Source organism: Pseudophryne corroboree, chromosome 4 (genome assembly GCF_028390025.1).
Source record: "Pseudophryne corroboree isolate aPseCor3 chromosome 4, aPseCor3.hap2, whole genome shotgun sequence".
NCBI classification, from domain to species: Eukaryota; Metazoa; Chordata; class Amphibia; order Anura; family Myobatrachidae; genus Pseudophryne; species Pseudophryne corroboree.
This window is the reverse complement of record NC_086447.1, coordinates 816,874,133-816,892,658: the sequence shown is the minus strand read 5'-3', so window position 1 is coordinate 816,892,658 and position 18,526 is coordinate 816,874,133. Positions and strand designations below refer to the sequence as shown.

The 18,526-nt window shown below is 44.4% G+C and overlaps 1 protein-coding gene across 3 annotated transcripts in view; it reads left to right on the top strand.

Moving 5' to 3' along the window:
- Window positions 1-1,688: 1,688 nt before the first annotated feature.
- LOC134910441 (uncharacterized) overlaps window positions 1,689-18,526 on the top strand; it is a 145,545-nt gene continuing 128,707 nt past the window's right edge. The window contains exon 1 of one of the 3 annotated variants that reach the window (XM_063918474.1): window positions 1,689-1,797. In XM_063918474.1, the coding sequence (XP_063774544.1) occupies window positions 1,742-1,797 (56 nt within the window). In that variant the 5' untranslated portion in view covers window positions 1,689-1,741. Of the gene's footprint in view, window positions 1,798-1,867; window positions 1,909-18,526 lie in introns of those variants that run through there. The other 2 variants (XM_063918476.1, XM_063918477.1) reach the window with 2 other exon arrangements.

Here is an 18,526-nt window from a genome sequence, read left to right as displayed (position 1 = left end):
CTACAGTATATGTGCATCATAAATCCCAGCATAACATACCTCCCAACATGACCCTCTCCAGGAGGGACAGAATGCTCTGCTCCTGGACTTCTCTCTCAATTTATGATTGCCATCACCTGTGCTGAAACACCTTTCTTATCCATTAACCTATTCAAAACAGGTGCCAGCAATCATATATTAAGAAAAAAGTCCAGAAACAGAGCATTTTGTCCCTCCTGGAGAGAGTCATGTTGGGAGGTATGGCATAATACTTTTCTAAATTGATGCATTGGTCTTAATTCTGAGTCTGATGCATCCATAGCTGCTTTTCCGTACGGCCACGACAGGCTACTTACGTTCTTATGCGAATTTAAGAACCCACCCCTATAGGCCGAAGATGCATCTAGACGCCTATCCCCCAACATACAATGCTTTTACGTCTGGAATCGTAACTATGCTGGGTGCAAAAGGTGGGACTGATACTGACGCCCAATGTATGTCTGCACAGAAGCCAACAAACACACCCACAACAAGTAAGTCTCCCGGAGCTGGTGGCCGATAATATGATTCACCCTGAATTGCTTCATCATGGCCACGCTCTCGACTGTACAATGCCGGTAATTTCTGCACTGTACAGTGGGGGACATGGCTACAATAATGCAATTGCACAGCCACGCCCCCATCCAAAGCTTCTTTCTCCACATCACGTCCCTCCCCACCCCATGACAAAACCCATAACATCCACCGCTGTCCAACCTGTCTGTACCCTCCCAGATGTGGCAGCCATAAAGTCAGCAACTACAAGCAGACTACACCTCACATTGTAAACATATTGGTCCTGTTTGATGCATTGGATGGAAACTGAGCGAATGTGCTCCCATATTGTGCAAATGGGAAAAACATGCCTATAGTCCAGCCCGGGGCGCATCAAGAGTGGAGGAGAATCATGTGCAGTCTCCTTCCTTGCCTCCTCCTCTCTAGCTGGCAGAGCAATAGACTCTGGGCACTACGGTCACTAATAGACACTAGTGCTGTCCCAGGGGGAGATATACTAAGACTTGAAAAGTGATAAATTACACAGTGATAAAGTACCAAACAACCAGCTCCTAACTGTCATTTTTCAAATCCAGTCTGTAACATGGCAGTTAAGAGCTGATTGGCTGGTACTTTATCACAGTGAAATGTTCATGGCTAGTGCACAGAGCAGGTCTCTGGTAAAATGGTGCAGCGGACATTTTTCCATCAATTTTCCTACTACACAAGCATGAAATACCATAAATATGGCTGCCGCCAAAATGGAACTCTGTAGGGTAAGTATTGAAAAAATGGGTGCAGGGTGTGCGTTGTGGGCCCCCTTGGACACCAGGGGCCCATGTGCACCCATTATAGATACACTAGTGATTCCACTGTATGCAGAGCTGAATTTTGGGACTACTCGTCATCATCATTATCATCATCATCAGTGCACTCTCGCGTCAACCCAACAGCTGGCACAAAAGATATGCCTGGGATTTATTTTTATTTTTATTGTTTAATATTGTTTCAAAATTAATTAACAGGAAATTTGATGTTCTTGACATGTTCAGTTACGCTCAGGCACACATTGTACTGCCATGATAACTGTTCAGCAAATACAACAATAATTGTATTCCGTACTCCTGCTGAGAAATAAAGGGTTAACTGATTTCTTAAACATTTGGTGGCCGAGGGGTTAAGCTGCTGCCTCAGCTGCTCAGGTGTGCTAGCAGCAGCAGAGTCACCCATGCCTAGCACAGCATTACAAACATCAGCAACACAATATGGGAAGCCTTCATTTCAGTAAGTATTTATCAATATACAACTAAAATTTAGGCTCCAGTGTGATGCATTATATATCTGCATTTGTATAAGTTCATTGCCTTAAACAGTAAAATCCCATCCATGGCTAAGGTGGGTACTGAGACACCCAGATTATTACCTAACACATTTCACTTTTTTTTAATGACAAACAGTGGAGTGAGGGAACAAGCCTGTATATTGTGTATGTGTAGGGTCCCATGAGGTTTGTAAAAAAAGAAAAACCTTTTGTGACCTGTGTGCCTGTAAAAAGAAGTATTTGATTTATGAAATGTTATTATGTTGTGTTTCCAATATATGATTAAGGGGGTATTTATCAAAGCATGGAGAGAGAAAAAGCAGAGAGAACTAAGGGTGTGTACACACGGTGAGATCCTTGCTATGCCCGATTTTCACTTGCGATTTCTCTTGAACTCCCCGAAGCCCAGATAGCACAGATTTTGACTAACTTTTCTTGAGATATGGACTATGTGCGCTTACGATTTTGGCTTATGTGAGATTTTGGCTTATGTGAGATGTCATTGACATGTGAGATGAACTAGATAGCACACCGATCTAGCAAGGATTGACTTGCCTGCACAGCCTATCTTTTCTTGCGATGCCGACCTGGCGGGACCGCGAACCGGGATCGCAAGGTGACTTTCACCTTGCGATCTGCACTAACTTTTCTTGCGATTTTCACTGTATAGTCAAAATCCAAAGAAAATATCTCGCCGTGTGTACACACCCTTAAGCACTAACCAATCAGCTCCTAACTGTCATTTTTCAAATACAGCCTGTAAAATGAGGGAAGATGATTGGTTAGTGCTTTAGATCTCTCTACTTCTCACCTCATCTATTCAAACTTTCAGAAATAGCACCTAAGGATTTTTTTCTATTTAACTATATATAATATATAAAACCGGGACACTCCTGAATTACACACCAATACAGTATATCACACACCAAACTACTGGTGGCACTCGCAGATTGTAGATGGCTTATGTTGGAATGCAACGTGGCAGGTGATTTATTTGATGGTACTATCATTTATTCTACAGGTTACGTACTATAATGACACAGGTCAAGCATAAAAACTTTAGAAATTTCCCAAGCATTTAGAAAGTAGAAACCATTTGCAATTGCACATTCTTTGGCCTTTTCCAATCAGCACATTCTTTGCACCTCCCCATTTTTTTGTTTTGTTTATGTGGCAACTGCTGTATTTTGATTTTACAGACAATAAAGACCTGGGTTCTTTTATGTAAAAGTTATTTTTTAATTTATCAGAACAGGATGTTTTCTTATTAAAATAGTGGTATAGGTATAATTTTTGATAATATGTATGTCAAAAACATGAAATGCTAATTATTCAGGGTTTTCTTTTCTACCAATGGAAAGATCAGATTAATCACGTCATCTCTGAATAGTTCCAGCTGCTTTTCCTGTTTTCTTAAACCTCTGACAGAGACATGATCCAGAGACAAACTGATATAATTTACTTTTCCACAGTATTTTCTTCTCTTGACCATTGGGGCTGCATAGCACCAGCAACTGCCTACAATGTTTTAATCTAGAAATTGGCACATTCCACATTTTCATTATTATAATAATAATAATAATAATAATAATTATTATTATTATTATTATTATTATTATTATTATTATGTTGTCTATGTGTTATCCTAAAGGACTTTTTTCTTTTAAATAAAATGTTCCCTTCTATTCAATGGGGCTGCCATTTTTCTGACTTGTGGCAAACACGTGGATTGGTGGATTAGTCGCGGATCCACGTGTTTTGTCGGATTTGCGGCCAAATCTGACAGGTTTTAGTCCCGTTTTCAACAATGTCAATCCGATTTAAAAAAAAAGTCGGATTCACATTGTCGGAAACGTCCAAAACCCGTCGGATTTGGTCTCAAATTGAATACTGAACTGTCGGATCCTTTACATTGGAAAGGATCTGACATCAATTGAATAGACCCCTATACCCTATAAGTAACTCACAGGGACAGCGGTAGTGGTAACAGTTTTCCCTGTACGATACATACACAGCACATTAGGGAAGTCTTTACAATATTAGAAGGACTCCTCCAAAGAATCTAACACCACGCATGCGCACAGTGTCAGGTTCCGGAGCTGGCCGGAGGGAATACCTCTTTAGACATAAAGTGGTTTACTCCATCTAAGGATGCTGCTAAACTCTGAAAGCTCCAATTTTCTGAGTTTGGTACATAAGGGCAAACTATAGTTAATTATTGATGACGCTGGGGACTGTGGTCTGCAGCATTAATTACCCTTGCAGGAGATTTCTGTGGGTGCATTTACTTTGTAAACTAATGGTTTGGTATAGGAAGGAAGATGTCCTAAATTCGGCTTACAGGTAAGCTGTGCAATTGGGTTGGGTATGCGTGACCGCCGCTGGGGATCCCGGCGGTCAGCTCACTGTGCTCGCCACGCTGTGGGCTCGGTGGCGAGCTGCACTCGACACAGGTTCTATTCCCACTCTATGGGTGTCGTGGGAATAGTCCCTGCTAGTCGGCATGTGGACTGTCGGGATTTAGAGGGGGGCGGGATGTAGCCGTCGGTAATGTGACCGCAATTTACATAACTACATCCCGTGCAAATTGACATGCACGCTTACATTTTATATTGGGGATATTGGAGACACAGATCTGTGCTAGTTATATTATAATTCTGCCTTGCACTAGGACTATTTTATGTATACAGTACAGAGTTATATGGTAATTGGTAACCCTTAATGCACATGATTCTTTTCTACACTGCAAAGCCTCTTTGTAGCTACAAAAGTTACATACGTGCTTCTGGGAAAGTGTGCCTGTCGCCCTGCAACTATATTACGTCATAAAACTATAAATATTATCACCCCCCTCTACACATACACACACACACACACACACACACACACACACACACACGCCTTACACATAAGGCCCACATTAGTGTTACTTATACATAATGGCCACAGTAATAGTTGCTTACACGTACTGCCCCCAGTAATGCCCCTTACACATAATTCCCCCCCTATAGTGCCAGATACACATAATGCCCCCGTACAGTGCCAGTTACATGGAAGCCATTATATAGGGACAGGCCAGAAGTAACAGCAGGTACAGAACAGAGGGACAGGAGGGACAGGCAGAGCTGGATTAAGGGGAGGGGCCCAGGGGGTACGTTACCCTGGGCCCCCCAAATCTCAGGGGGCTCCCTTGCAAGACCAAATTAGTTTTTTTTTAGAGATGGAGACAGCCTTGACTCCATTTCTGCATCGCAGGCATAACTGAAGCAGCTCCCTGGCTGACGACTGCTCTCATCACAGAGAGCTCTGATCATGTATGCATGCTATGTGTGTGTTTGTAGGAAAGCTGTATATATGTTGTGCAGGGACGTGCAGTCAGGGGAGGCAGTGGAGCATAAAATGGTATCTGGCATAACTGTATGTGGCATAATGTGGAATGGGCATTATGGTGTGTGGAATGGGCATTACGGTGTGTGGAATAATGTGGAATGGGCATTACGGTGTGTGGAATAATGTGGAATGGGCATTATGGTGTGTGGAATAATGTGGAATGGGCATTACGGTGTGTGGAATAATGTGGAATGGGCATTACTATAAGGAGCAAAAATGACAAATAATGTAAAGGGCATGAATAGTTTTTTCCCCTGTGTTTTATTTTTCCTGTTTTGTATAGGGGGCTCTACCTTGCGTAATGTGTATAAGGGGTACTACTGTGTGGTGTAATGTGACTGACAGACACTACTGTGGGATGTAATGTGAATTGGTTCTATTCTGTGTCCACGACCCTTCCCCCATGAAGCCATGCCCCTGTCACCCACTGCTGCCACCCTCTCCCTAGCGTCACCTTCTCCCTGGTGTCACACTCTTCCTGTCACCCTCTCCCTGGCGTCACCCATTTCCTGTCACCCACAGCTGTCACCCTCTCTCTGGTGTCATACTCTCCCTGTCACCCACTGCTGGCTATTTTGTTGTCCAGGACTTCCATTAACTTAATAGTGCCACACCTACGGTGCTATTAAGTTAATGGAAGCCTTGGACAACAAAATTGCATTCATGTTCTTGTCCCACTCCCTCCCCAGTCCCAAACACAATTTTTTTTTTTTCTATAAAAATTTACAATATATTAGCCGCATGCTCATCACATGTTTGATAAGCAGGCAGGCTGTGGGCATTGGTGGCGGCATCGGACTGATATACGAATTAGTGGTGGAGGGTCCGGGTAGTTGATGGTGGGCGAGTTTGTAAGCCATTGGCGGTAGCGGGGGAAGCGGGCATCAGCTCAGGGGCAGTAGCGGGCATTGGCTCAGCAGTGGTAGGGGTCATCGGTGGGATTCGGCGGACATTATGGCTGCAGTGCCTCACCGCACGCCACTGATGTTGTGTGTATGTATACTGGGTGTGACAATATGTTTGCTGTGTGTGACTGCATGATGTGTGTTGTGTATATGTGTGTGTGTGTGTGTGTGTGTGTGTGTGTGTGTGTGTAGGTAGGTAATGCTGTGTGTAGGTAATGCTGTGTGTGACAGTGTTTGTATATGTATGTATGTATGTATGTGTGTGTGCTGTGCATACGTTTGCTGTGTGTGTGGATGTATTCAATATACACTGCTCAAAAAAATAAAGGGAACACTAAAATAACACATCCTAGACCTGAATGAATGAAATATTCTTATTAAATACTTTGTTCTTTACATAATTGAATGTGCTGACAACAAAATCACACAAAAATTATCAATGGAAATCAAATTTATTAACCCATGGAGGTCTGGATTTGGCGTCACACTCAAAATTAAAGTGGAAAAACACACTGCAGGCTGATCCAACTTTGATGTAATGTACTTAAAACAAGTCAAAATGAGGCTCAGTAATGTGTGTGGCCTCCACGTGCCTGTATGACCTCCCTACAATGCCTGGGCATGTTCCTGATGAGGTGGCGGATGGTCTCCTGAGGGATCTCCTCCCAGACCTGGACTAAAGCATCCGCCAACTCCTGGACAGTCTGTGGTGCAACGTGGCGTTGGTGGATGGAGCGAGATATGATGTCCCAGATGTGCTCAATTGGATTCAGGTCTGGGGAACGGGCGGGCCAGTCCATAGCATCAATGCCTTCATCTTGCAGGAACTGCTGACACACTCCAGCCACATGAGATCTAGCATTGTCTTGCATTAGGAGGAACCCAGGGCCAACAGCACCAGCATATGGTCTCACAAGGGGTCTGAGGATCTCATCTCGGTACCTAATGGCAGTCAGGCTACCTCTGGCGAGCACATGGAGGGCTGTGCGGCCCCCCAAAGAAATTCCACCCCACACCATTACTTTCCCACTGCCAAACCGGTCATGCTGGAGGATGTTGCAGGCAGCAGAACGTTCTCCTTGGCGTCTCCAGACTCTGTCACGTCTGTCACATGTGCTCAGTGAGAACCTGCTTTCATCTGTGAAGAGCACAGGGCGCCATTTTCGAATTTGCCAATCTTGGTGTTATCTGGCAAATGCCAAACGTCCTGCACGGTGTTGGGCTGTAAGCACAAACCCCACCTGTGGACGTCGGTCCCTCATACCACCCTCATGGAGTCTGTTTCTGATCGTTTGAGTAGACACATGCACATTTGTGGCTTCCTGGAGGTCATTTTGCAGGGCTCTGGCAGTGCTCCTCCTGTTCCTCCTTGCACAAAGGCGGAGGTAGCGGTTCTGCTGCTGGGTTGTTGCCCTCCTACGGCCTCCTCCACGTCTCCTGATGTACTGGCCTGTCTCCTGGTAGCGCCTCCATGCTCTGGACACTACGCTGACAGACACAGCAAACCTTCTTGCCACAGCTCGCATTGGTGTGCCAATCTGGATGAGCTGCACTACCTGAGCCACTTGTGTGGGCTGTAGACTCCGTCTCATGCTACCACTAGAGTGAAAGCACCGCCAGCTTTCAAAAGTGACCAAAACATCAGCCAGAAAGCATAGGAGCTGAGAAGTGGTCTGTGGTCACCACCTGCAGAACAACTCCTTTATTGGGGGTGTCTTGCTAATTGCCTATAATTTCCACCTGTTGTCTATTCCATTTGCACAACAGCATGTGAACTTGATTGTCAATCAGTGTTGCTTCCTAAGTGGACAGTTTGATTTCACAGAAGTGTGATTGTCTTGGAGTTACATTGTGTTGTTTAAGTGTTCCCTTTATTTTTGTGAGCAGTGTATATATAAATATATGTGTGTGTGTCTGGGGGCCCCCTTGATTTAAGTAACCCAGGCCTCAGGCTCCCGGAGCGTTAATCCGGCCCTGGGGACAGGACAGAAAGAACAGAGGTAATGGCAGGGACAAGACAGAGGTAATGGCAGGGACGGGACGGAGGTAATGGCAGGGACGGGACGGAGGTAATGGCAGGGACGGGACGGAGGTAATGGCAGAGACGGGACGGAGGTAATGGCAGGGACGGGACGGAGGTAATGGCAGGGACGGGACGGAGGTAATGGCAGGGACGGGACGGAGGTAATGGCAGGGACGGGACGGAGGTAATGGCAGGGACGGGACGGAGGTAATGGCAGGGACGGGACGGAGGTAATGGCAGGGACGGGACGGAGGTAATGGCAGGGATGGGACGGAGGTAATGGCAGGGAAAGTACGGAGGTAATGGCAGAGACAGGACAGGAGGGACAGAGGTAATGGCAAAGACAGGACAGAGGACACAGAAGGAACAGGACGGAGGTAATGGCAGGGACAGGACGGAGGTAAATGCAGGGAAGGGACGGGACAGAACGGATGTAATGGCAGGGACACGAGAGCGAGGACAGGGACACGAAAGTGGGGACAAAGCGAGAATTATGGAGGAGGTGATGCTTTTGACACCCACTGCATGGGGGAAGCAAAAGTACAGACAGCAGGTTTATCTCTCTCTCTTTACCCCCTAGGCCCCCACATGATGACCTAACAGTAGCACTTACATTCAAAAATATGCGGGGAGAGGCAGAGGGGAACATCCTCTGGTGTGCTGCTGCCCCAGAAGCAAGTCAGACTGCCGGGAACCTCCTCTGGTATGCTGAGACCGGCCTGGCTGACCTGGGCCTGGGTGTGGGCCTGGCTGTGGATCTGGAGCCCCGGGCTCGCAATGTGTGTGCTCCGCTCCTCCTTCAGCCACCGCCAGGTGTCCACTGCACTGTGGATCGTTATGGGTACCTGGTCAAGGGGGAGGATGCAGACGGGGTCCCAATGGGACGTCTGCGCCGGGCTGCTGCTTTCTCGGCCAGCACACACAAGGCCGGGTGCTGCTCCTCCCTCCTGCCCGGAAGTAAATGGCGAGATCGACTGCATTGTAATAATAATAAAATAGCCCAGGCAGACTCCGAAAAGGAGGCAGCGAGGGACCCGGATAGCCAAAATGGCGTTAAGAAATCGATGTGCCCCATTGAGGGTTGCGCCCAGCGCAGCCACACGTGTCGAACGTGCCTAGAGGCGGCCCTGCACATTTGCCTATGAGCAGAATGCTAAAATCTCACTTTTTGCCTGCAATGTCCTGTTAACCCTCTGACAACCTCCCATATCTGTCCCTTACCTTTTTAATGTGGACATTTCTGGTAAATTGTCAAACGGCCTACTTCAGACCTGATCGCAGCAGCAAAATTGTTCTCTAATGGACAAAACCATGTGCACTACATGGGTGGGGGAGGGGGGCAGATATAGCATGTGCAGAGAGATTTAGATGTAGGTGGGTTATTTTGTTTCTGTGCAGGGTAAATACTGTCTGTTTTATTTTTACAATGCAATTTATATTTAAATTTGAACACACCCCACCCAAATCTAACTCTCTCTGCACGTTATATCTGCCCCACCTGCACTGCACATGGTTTTGCCCATTAGAGAACAATTTTGCTGCTGTGATGAGGTCTGAATTAGGCCCAAAATCCGATGCAATGTTGCTGAATATCCCATCCCATGACTCCCAGAACCTCATCTCTCCCGTCAGTTTTAAATGGCAGAAGAAAAAGATCTGGGAGTCATACCTATGAGTCTCTGTAGGCTATTTTCTAACCATTCTCTCGGGATGTAGTTATGTGACCGGCAGTCAGGAGATGGCATGTGATAAAATCAACCTAATCCGCACAGCGATAATTGATTACATCGCACGGAAGTCTCAATTATCTCTTGCAGGGACAGAGCTTGCGATGACAATCCGCAACATTATTGGGGTATTCTTCCAGAAAAATACCGCGATGTCCTGCTGCGCATGCGCCGACATCACCACTACCGTCAGGACGCCCTTCTCCCCCCCCCCCCCCCCCCATCGTCAAATATACTCACCAGTCCAGGGAGCTGGTGATCGCTGCTACTGAAGGGCTGGCAGGCATCGGATCCTGTGCGTTGCTGTGACCCCCGGTGCTATAAAGTGAGCTGCCGTTTTGCAGCATCACTTTACTGCACCGGGGTCATAGCACAGCACATGGAGGTCCCGATGACCGTCAGCCCGCACTGATCACTGTCTCCCTGGATTGTTAAGTATGGGTTTTTTTTGTTGATGTTTTTTACTTTTTATTTATTTTTTTGTTCTAACCAGTTATCAGCTTGTGTGTACATCGAGGCAGAGAAAGCTGGGCAGAAGGCAGCATATCGCAGTACTGCCCTGTAATTTCGCCAGCCTGAGCTGGCGTTAATATCACAGGGCACAGTGTAGTGTTTTTTTTTTTACATTTTTATTTATTTTTAGTAAATTTGCCGTATCGCTTTTCTCATTATAAGTATGGAAATGCGATATGGGTTACTAAAAAAATGACAAAGGGTTTGGAGCAGTTTTTCACGAAAACTGCTGGGTCATTCCATGTCCGTTCAACCAGGTGTGTCCACCACCCATCTCAGATTTTTATTTTATTTTTATTTTTAGTAAAGACAGGATATCAAAACAACTATTTCTGCTAAATAGCTCGACTGTCTGACAATTCATTTATTAAATATTGATTTTTCAATTTATTACATTATTTACTTATCGCGGCTTCTTTACCCAGTTTATTTGAAGTATCACGGGTATTTATTAAGGAATCACCACAAAGTTTCCACCCCCAAGGTAACTTTTCCTCTTGAATCCAAAAATTCAAACCAAATCACTTTATCTGCCTTACGTTTTGAGTTACGGCAAAAACGCACGTTTTTCGATAATGCTTAAAAACGCTAGGTTTAATCAACATTAGCTATCCCAAATTTTTGGAGGTGCTTAACAAAGGTATACATTATTACCACACAAAAAATCAGTATGGTACTCTGTTTTTCATAGTGGAGATTAAAAAAAAATCATGAAGTTGATGTTCAATTACTGTTGTACTGCATACATAATTAACACAAGAAATCATGAAATTTGGACATAAGTTGAGTCAACAGTCGCATTATCTTTCCCTTGTTTGGAACCTGCTGTAACGGTCTGTAATTTTCCTTAAAGTGCCAGCAGACAGTGCCTTCCAGTCCTTCCTTGGATAGTGGGCACTTCCGTTACACAGGGGACATGAATAAAAGGAACAAAACACTGAAGGCCACGACAACACATTTGTTGATTAGTTTCGTTTCATGAAGTGTACCAGCACATCTTGTTCCTCCTACTTACATTGAATTATATACCCAATATACCAGATGTTATTGTACACTGCTGCTATGTATGTTCCAGATCACTTTTGTCTACATTTTATGTGACTGTGGTCATAGTGACACTAAAGGAGTTATGCAGGAGTAAATTAACAAGGCTAATTGTCCCCCCGGAGGCTATCCAATTAGCCCCGTAAAGCCGCGGCTCGTGTCTGCTAATCAGGGATTTTGTTTCACCTGCTTAAGGCAGGCAAAACAAAATCCACGGAAAAGGGTCTGTTTCTACCCAAAACACACAGGTTTCATTGATAGCCTGTAAAAAAAAGGGGTGAAACATCGGGAAAGATCGTCCAATGTATTTTCACCTGTAATTGGATTACCCCCCCCCCCCCCCCCCCCAAAAAAAAAAAAAACTGTGGTTCCTGCTATCTTCTTGTCATCTGATGACAATCAGAATATGTGAAGTTCATCATAACTAATAGGCCGAAACTGGTTTGAGCAAGTGTTCATACCACAGTCTTTGCTGTTTCTAGACAGCTATGCAGCTTGGTTTTGCAGTCTTGTATTTCATTTTGAGATGCATAGAAAAACTTTATGCCATGTATCTTTTCAGCCCAGCTATACAGGTCCAAATGTGTCAAGATGTGATGAGTGTCCACTGCTTGCAGACCGGTGCGGGTGGCTAGATGTTTACTAGCACCATCACTAGTGAACATACTCCAATTTTAGTAATAGTTCCTCTAAGTGTTTCATATCCACCGTAATGAAGGCATGCACAGTTAAGGCTACATGGTCACAGGTATCACTTATAACACACAGACTCGCACAGTTTAAAGTGTCACACAATCATCTTGCCTAAAAAACAGATGTTAGCCACGCTTATCATTGCCTCGCGGCAAGTGTGCCCACAAATGCACGCGTATGCACACCAATGGAAGCCTAAGGAGCGAACGCCGGCTGTGATCAGTCGCAGCATATCGCATTCGCACAATGCCGCAATGCGTATGCCGTACCCATGCATTGCAGCATAGATGAGCGTGGCTCTATCTGTATACAGCAAATGGGTGAAGTGTTGCTTGTGAAGTGTCCCAGTGGAATCTTTGAATTGCATCTTGACACACAAATTAATAATTTTCTGGAAAATCTAGTAACACATAGCTTCTGTTTCTGGTCGAATGGTTTCCTTCAACTGGCGTAGGTATTCAGCCTGCGCATTTGCTGTATACAGGTGGGCTGTCGCATCATCAGCAGCACTACAAAAAACTTCACGGAATTGTTCTTCAGTACTAGTGATTGTAACCAATTTACTTTGGTCAGTGTGGACCCACTGCTTATAAACAATTGTGTCCTCATCATCCATGTCACTATTATGAGAGAGTTTTTCAACTATTTTCTGAAGTGCTTCCAGACCTGGGCATTTATCACATCGATGAAGCATACAGGTGTTTGAGACTGAAGAACAAACAGTTAAACGTCAACTTCATGATTTTTTTTCTCCACTATGAAACAGAGTACCATGCTATTTTTTGTGTGGTAGTAATGTATACCTTTGGTATAGAAAAAGTATAGAGAACGAATATGGCGCCAATAGCAAAAGCAGCTACCCCCTTGCACCAATGGTATTCCCTTGTACCGATGTGAAATAGTGAATAGATAAAGTAGGTGTAATAGGGTGCGCTAAATGCGTGAAATACACATGAAGAGTGTGCTAACACACTCTTCATGTGTATTTCACGCATTTAGCGCACCCTATTACACCTACTTTATCTATTCACAATGTATACCTTTGTTAAGCACATACAAAAAATTTGGGATATCTAATGTTGATTGAACCTAGCGTTTTTAAGTCTTTTCGAAAAACGTGTGTTTTTACCGTAACTCAAAACTTTAAGCAGACAAACTAATTTGGTTTGGATTTTTTGATTCGGGAGGAAGGGTTACCTTAAGGGTCCAAATTTCATGGTGATTCCTTAATAAACACCCTTGATACTTCAAATAAACTGGATATCACCTGTCTTGCTCCCAGCCAATCCATAGCTAGACTCTGGTCTCAAGACACCGGTAGCCAATCCGCTCCTGTCTCACCCTCTAAAGCCAGTGTCCAGAGCCTCTGCAAGTTGTCCAAGCAACGTCCCTTCTATAGGCATTTCTTCACTCCAGGTGATTGCTTTGACCATTACTCTGAGGATGATATGCTGAGGAGAAATTCAATTTAATGTTGAAACATTTGCAGAGAGCTCTCCAAAACTTGCAAGTGAACTGGACTCCCCCCCCCCCCCCCCCCCCCCCCCCCCCCCCCCATCTGAAATTGTTTTCAGGAAATGCATGCAGCCTGAGCTTTCTTTAATAAAAGCTCTGACTTTGAGGGTACAAAATAAGCAGCTATAGAAAACCTGTCCACCACCGCCCAGATGACACAGGACTGAACAGGATTTGGTTGCCATTAAATTGGTGCAGGTATGAAAAGTTGCTTTAGGTGAAAGAATGTGTTATCAGCCTCAGGAGGCCAATTCTTTGTGTTCTTAGACTTCCTGACAAGAACTGTGATGGGAGCAACTACCCTTGAATAATTCTTGAGTTGTCTGTAAAAGTTATAGAATACTAAGAAACACTGAAGAGCTTTTAACCATTTAAGATGAGGTCAGTTGGTGTTTGCGAAAGGCTTCTCAGGATCATCTGAAGACTGGTCCTAGAGATAATATATCCCAGGAATCCAATCCTCTCCTGTTCAGAGATGCATTTCTCCAATTTGGACTATTCTTACACAATCCGAAGTTGGCTTAAGACTTTGCACATGTTTGCAATGAGAGGTCAAATCCTTGGAAAAGATCAAAATGTCATCTAGATAGACCACAGTGTATTTATAGAGGTGATTACCGAATATGCTGTTCACATATTTTTGGAAGACTACTGGTGCTTTATTCAATCCAAATTGCATGACCAAATATTTGTAATGCCCATCATGGTGTTAAATGCCATCTTCCACTCATCACCGATTTAATTCTTATCAAGTTGCCGGCCTAACTTAGAAAAAACCCTGGTTCCCTTTGTGTAATTAAGGAGCTTGGAGATCAAAGGTAGGTGATACCAATCTTTCACCATAATGGCATTTAATCTATGCAGGGCCTGAGACCCCATCCTTCTTTTAGATGACAAAGAGCCCTGCTTCTGAAGGTCATGTCAATTCTCTGATGTAGCCCCATTTGAGATTTTCTTGTATATACTCAGTTGCCACTTGATTTTAAGGAAGTGACGAGGGGAAGACCTGTACCTGTAGATGGATTTTTACAGGTAATAAATCAATGGGGCAATCCCATTCTCGGCGGGCAGGTGGGTCACTGCAGCTTTCTAGCTGAACACACTATAGGATTGATAAGGAAGAAGCAAGGAGTCAACTTGACCGATGGTGGCATTTTGAATACTCTGATGTGGAGGAATTATTGATTGCAAGTACTATACTTCAGATGGCAGCGAGGCCCCCGAAGACAGAATTAGGGGTTTACTCCAACCAAGGATGGAAGCGTGTAGCCAGGTGAGGCCCAAAATAATTTGGTTTACAGCTGGTGGAAGCAGGTAGGGTGAGATTCAACTGTTTTTTCCCCCTCCCACACCCATCCGCACCTGCCGGCAGCTATTCAAATGTTGCGATAACATAATTTCAACTCGCTACCCCTAGGGGTGGCGAGCTGAAATGCACGTAAAGAAAGCCGTTTGGGCGCCCAAACTGAACTTTTCATGCTTGTGCCTATTACTTTAGTTTGGTTTTGGTGCTTTGCGCGCTTAAACCTGACTCTAATTGGCGCGATAGGCATTATAAAAAGGAACATTTGAATATCCCCACATAGTCTCCCGTCACTTTAGATGGGAGAACGGGCACGATAAAACAATTGAATAACCCCCAAAAGAAGGATATTTGTTCCCTACGGAGAGCACCAACCTGCATGTTCAAACAATGGGTCTGATGATGAATGGTAGCTGCAGGAATTTTGCTTCAGGCTACAATTATCAAGGAGGCCTAAAAGGCATGGTAGAAATTTCAAACTCTTTAACTGCATTGGCTGTGATAAATTTCCCATTTGTTTCGGTGTCCAAGAAGGCCATAAATTAATCTGTAGAACTGATTAACAGCAAGGAGACATCTATTGAAAACTGAGATGAAGCATCTTCTTTTGGGGTGTATTGAACTGAGCCTAATCTGACCACTCCTGGATTAGTTAGGCTTTCTCATTTCTATTGGCAAGAAGGTGTATTGGCTCCCCGCAATACAGGCAGAGCTTGTTTCTGAACCTCCTTTCTCACTCCACAGAGAGGGATGTGATTTCCCAACTTGCATGGACTCCTCAGGAGTCACAAGGGACTGAGAACTGGGGGCCAATCTGTATTTGATACAATGGGACTGTTCCCTTTTTTTTACTCTTTCCCTGAGACAAAGCTCCACTTTGATCAGTTTAGACAGTAGATCGCCCTCTCCTGGATAATCACTAGGTCTAACTGGTGCAGACAACAGATGGTGCCGCACTCCAAGCTCGGTTAACAAATCCACAGTGGCAACATTATGAAGATCAACCTTTCCATGCCCTTTTACTAAGCTGCATTTTCATCAGGATAAAAAAGCAAATAAGACTGATCTATATCAATCTTCAAAGTATGTTTTTTGTTTTTGTTAGAGATGAGCGGGTTCGGTTTCTCTGAATCCGAACCCGCCAGAACTTCATGTTTTTTTTCACGGGTCCGAGCGACTCGGATCTTCCCGCCTTGCTCGGTTAACCCGAGCGCGCCCGAACGTCATCATGACGCTGTCGGATTCTCGCGAGGCTCGGATTCTATCGCGAGACTCGGATTCTATATAAGGAGCCGCGCGTCGCCGCCATTTTCACACGTGCATTGAGATTGATAGGGAGAGGACGTGGCTGGCGTCCTCTCCGTTTAGAATTAGAATAGATTAGAGAGACACTTGATTTACTAATTTTGGGGAGCATTAGGAGTACTCAGTAGTGTACAGTGCAGAGTTTTGCTGATAGTGACCAGTGACCACCACTTTTATTTATAATCCGTTCTCTGCCTGAAAAAAGCGATACACAGCACACAGTGACTCAGTCACATACCATATCTGTGTGCACTGCTCAGACTCAGGCCAGTGTGCTGCATCATCTATTATCTATATATAATATTATATATATCTGTCTGACTGCTCAGCTCACACAGCTTATAATTGTGGGGGAGACTGGGGAGCACTACTGCAGTGCCAGTTATAGGTTATAGCAGGAGCCAGGAGTACATAATATAATCCGTTCTCTGCCTGAAAAAAGCGATACACAGCACACAGTGACTCAGTCACATACCATATCTGTGTGCACTGCTCAGGCTCAGGCCAGTGTGCTGCATCATCTATTATCTATATATAATATTATATATATCTGTCTGACTGCTCAGCTCACACAGCTTACAATTGTGGGGGAGACTGGGGAGCACTACTGCAGTGCCAGTTATAGGTTATAGCAGGAGCCAGGAGTACATAATATATTATATAGTGAGTGACCACCAGACACACAGTGCAGTTTATTTAATATATCCGTTCTCTGCCTGAAAAAAGCGATACACACAGTGACTCAGTCAGTCACATACCATATCTGTGTGCACTGCTCAGGCTCAGGCCAGTGTGCTGCATCATCTATATATATTATATATCTGTCTGACTGCTCAGCTCACACAGCTTATAATTGTGGGGGAGACTGGGGAGCACTACTGCAGTGCCAGTTATAGGTTATAGCAGGAGCCAGGAGTACATAATATTATATTAAAATTAAACAGTGCACACTTTTGCTGCAGGAGTGCCACTGCCAGTGTGACTAGTGACCAGTGACCTGACCACCAGTATATAATATTAGTAGTATACTATCTCTTTATCAACCAGTCTATATTAGCAGCAGACACAGTACAGTGCGGTAGTTCACGGCTGTGGCTACCTCTGTGTCGGCACTCGGCAGCCCGTCCATAATTGTATATACCACCTAACCGTGGTTTTTTTTTCTTTCTTTATACATACATACTAGTTACGAGTATACTATCTCTTTATCAACCAGTCTATATATTAGCAGCAGACACAGTACAGTGCGGTAGTTCACGGCTGTGGCTACCTCTGTGTCGGCACTCGGCAGCCCGTCCATAATTGTATATACCACCTAACCGTGTTTTTTTTTTCTTTCTTTATACATACATACTAGTTACGAGTATACTATCTCTTTATCAACCAGTCTATATATTAGCAGCAGACACAGTACAGTGCGGTAGTTCACGGCTGTGGCTACCTCTGTGTCGGCACTCGGCAGCCCGTCCATAATTGTATATACCACCTAACCGTGGTTTTTTTTTCTTTCTTTATACATACATACTAGTTACGAGTATACTATCTCTTTATCAACCAGTCTATATTAGCAGCAGACACAGTACAGTGCGGTAGTTCACGGCTGTGGCTACCTCTGTGTCGGCACTCGGCAGCCCGTCCATAATTGTATATACCACCTAACCGTGGTTTTTTTTTCTTTCTTTATACATACATACTACTTACGAGTATACTATCTCTTTATCAACCAGTCTATATATTAGCAGCAGACACAGTACAGTGCGGTAGTTCACGGCTGTGGCTACCTCTGTGTCGGCACTCGGCAGCCCGTCCATAATTGTATATACCACCTAACCGTGGTTTTTTTTTCTTTCTTTATACATACATACTAGTTACGAGTATACTATCTCTTTATCAACCAGTCTATATATTAGCAGCAGACACAGTACAGTGCGGTAGTTCACGGCTGTGGCTACCTCTGTGTCGGCACTCGGCAGCCCGTCCATAATTGTATATACCACCTAACCGTGGTTTTTTTTTCTTTCTTTATACATACATACTAGTTACGAGTATACTATCTCTTTATCAACCAGTCTATATATTAGCAGCAGACACAGTACAGTGCGGTAGTTCACGGCTGTGGCTACCTCTGTGTCGGCACTCGGCAGCCCGTCCATAATTGTATATACCACCTAACCGTGGTTTTTTTTTCTTTCTTTATACATACATACTAGTTACGAGTATACTATCTCTTTATCAACCAGTCTATATATTAGCAGCAGACACAGTACAGTGCGG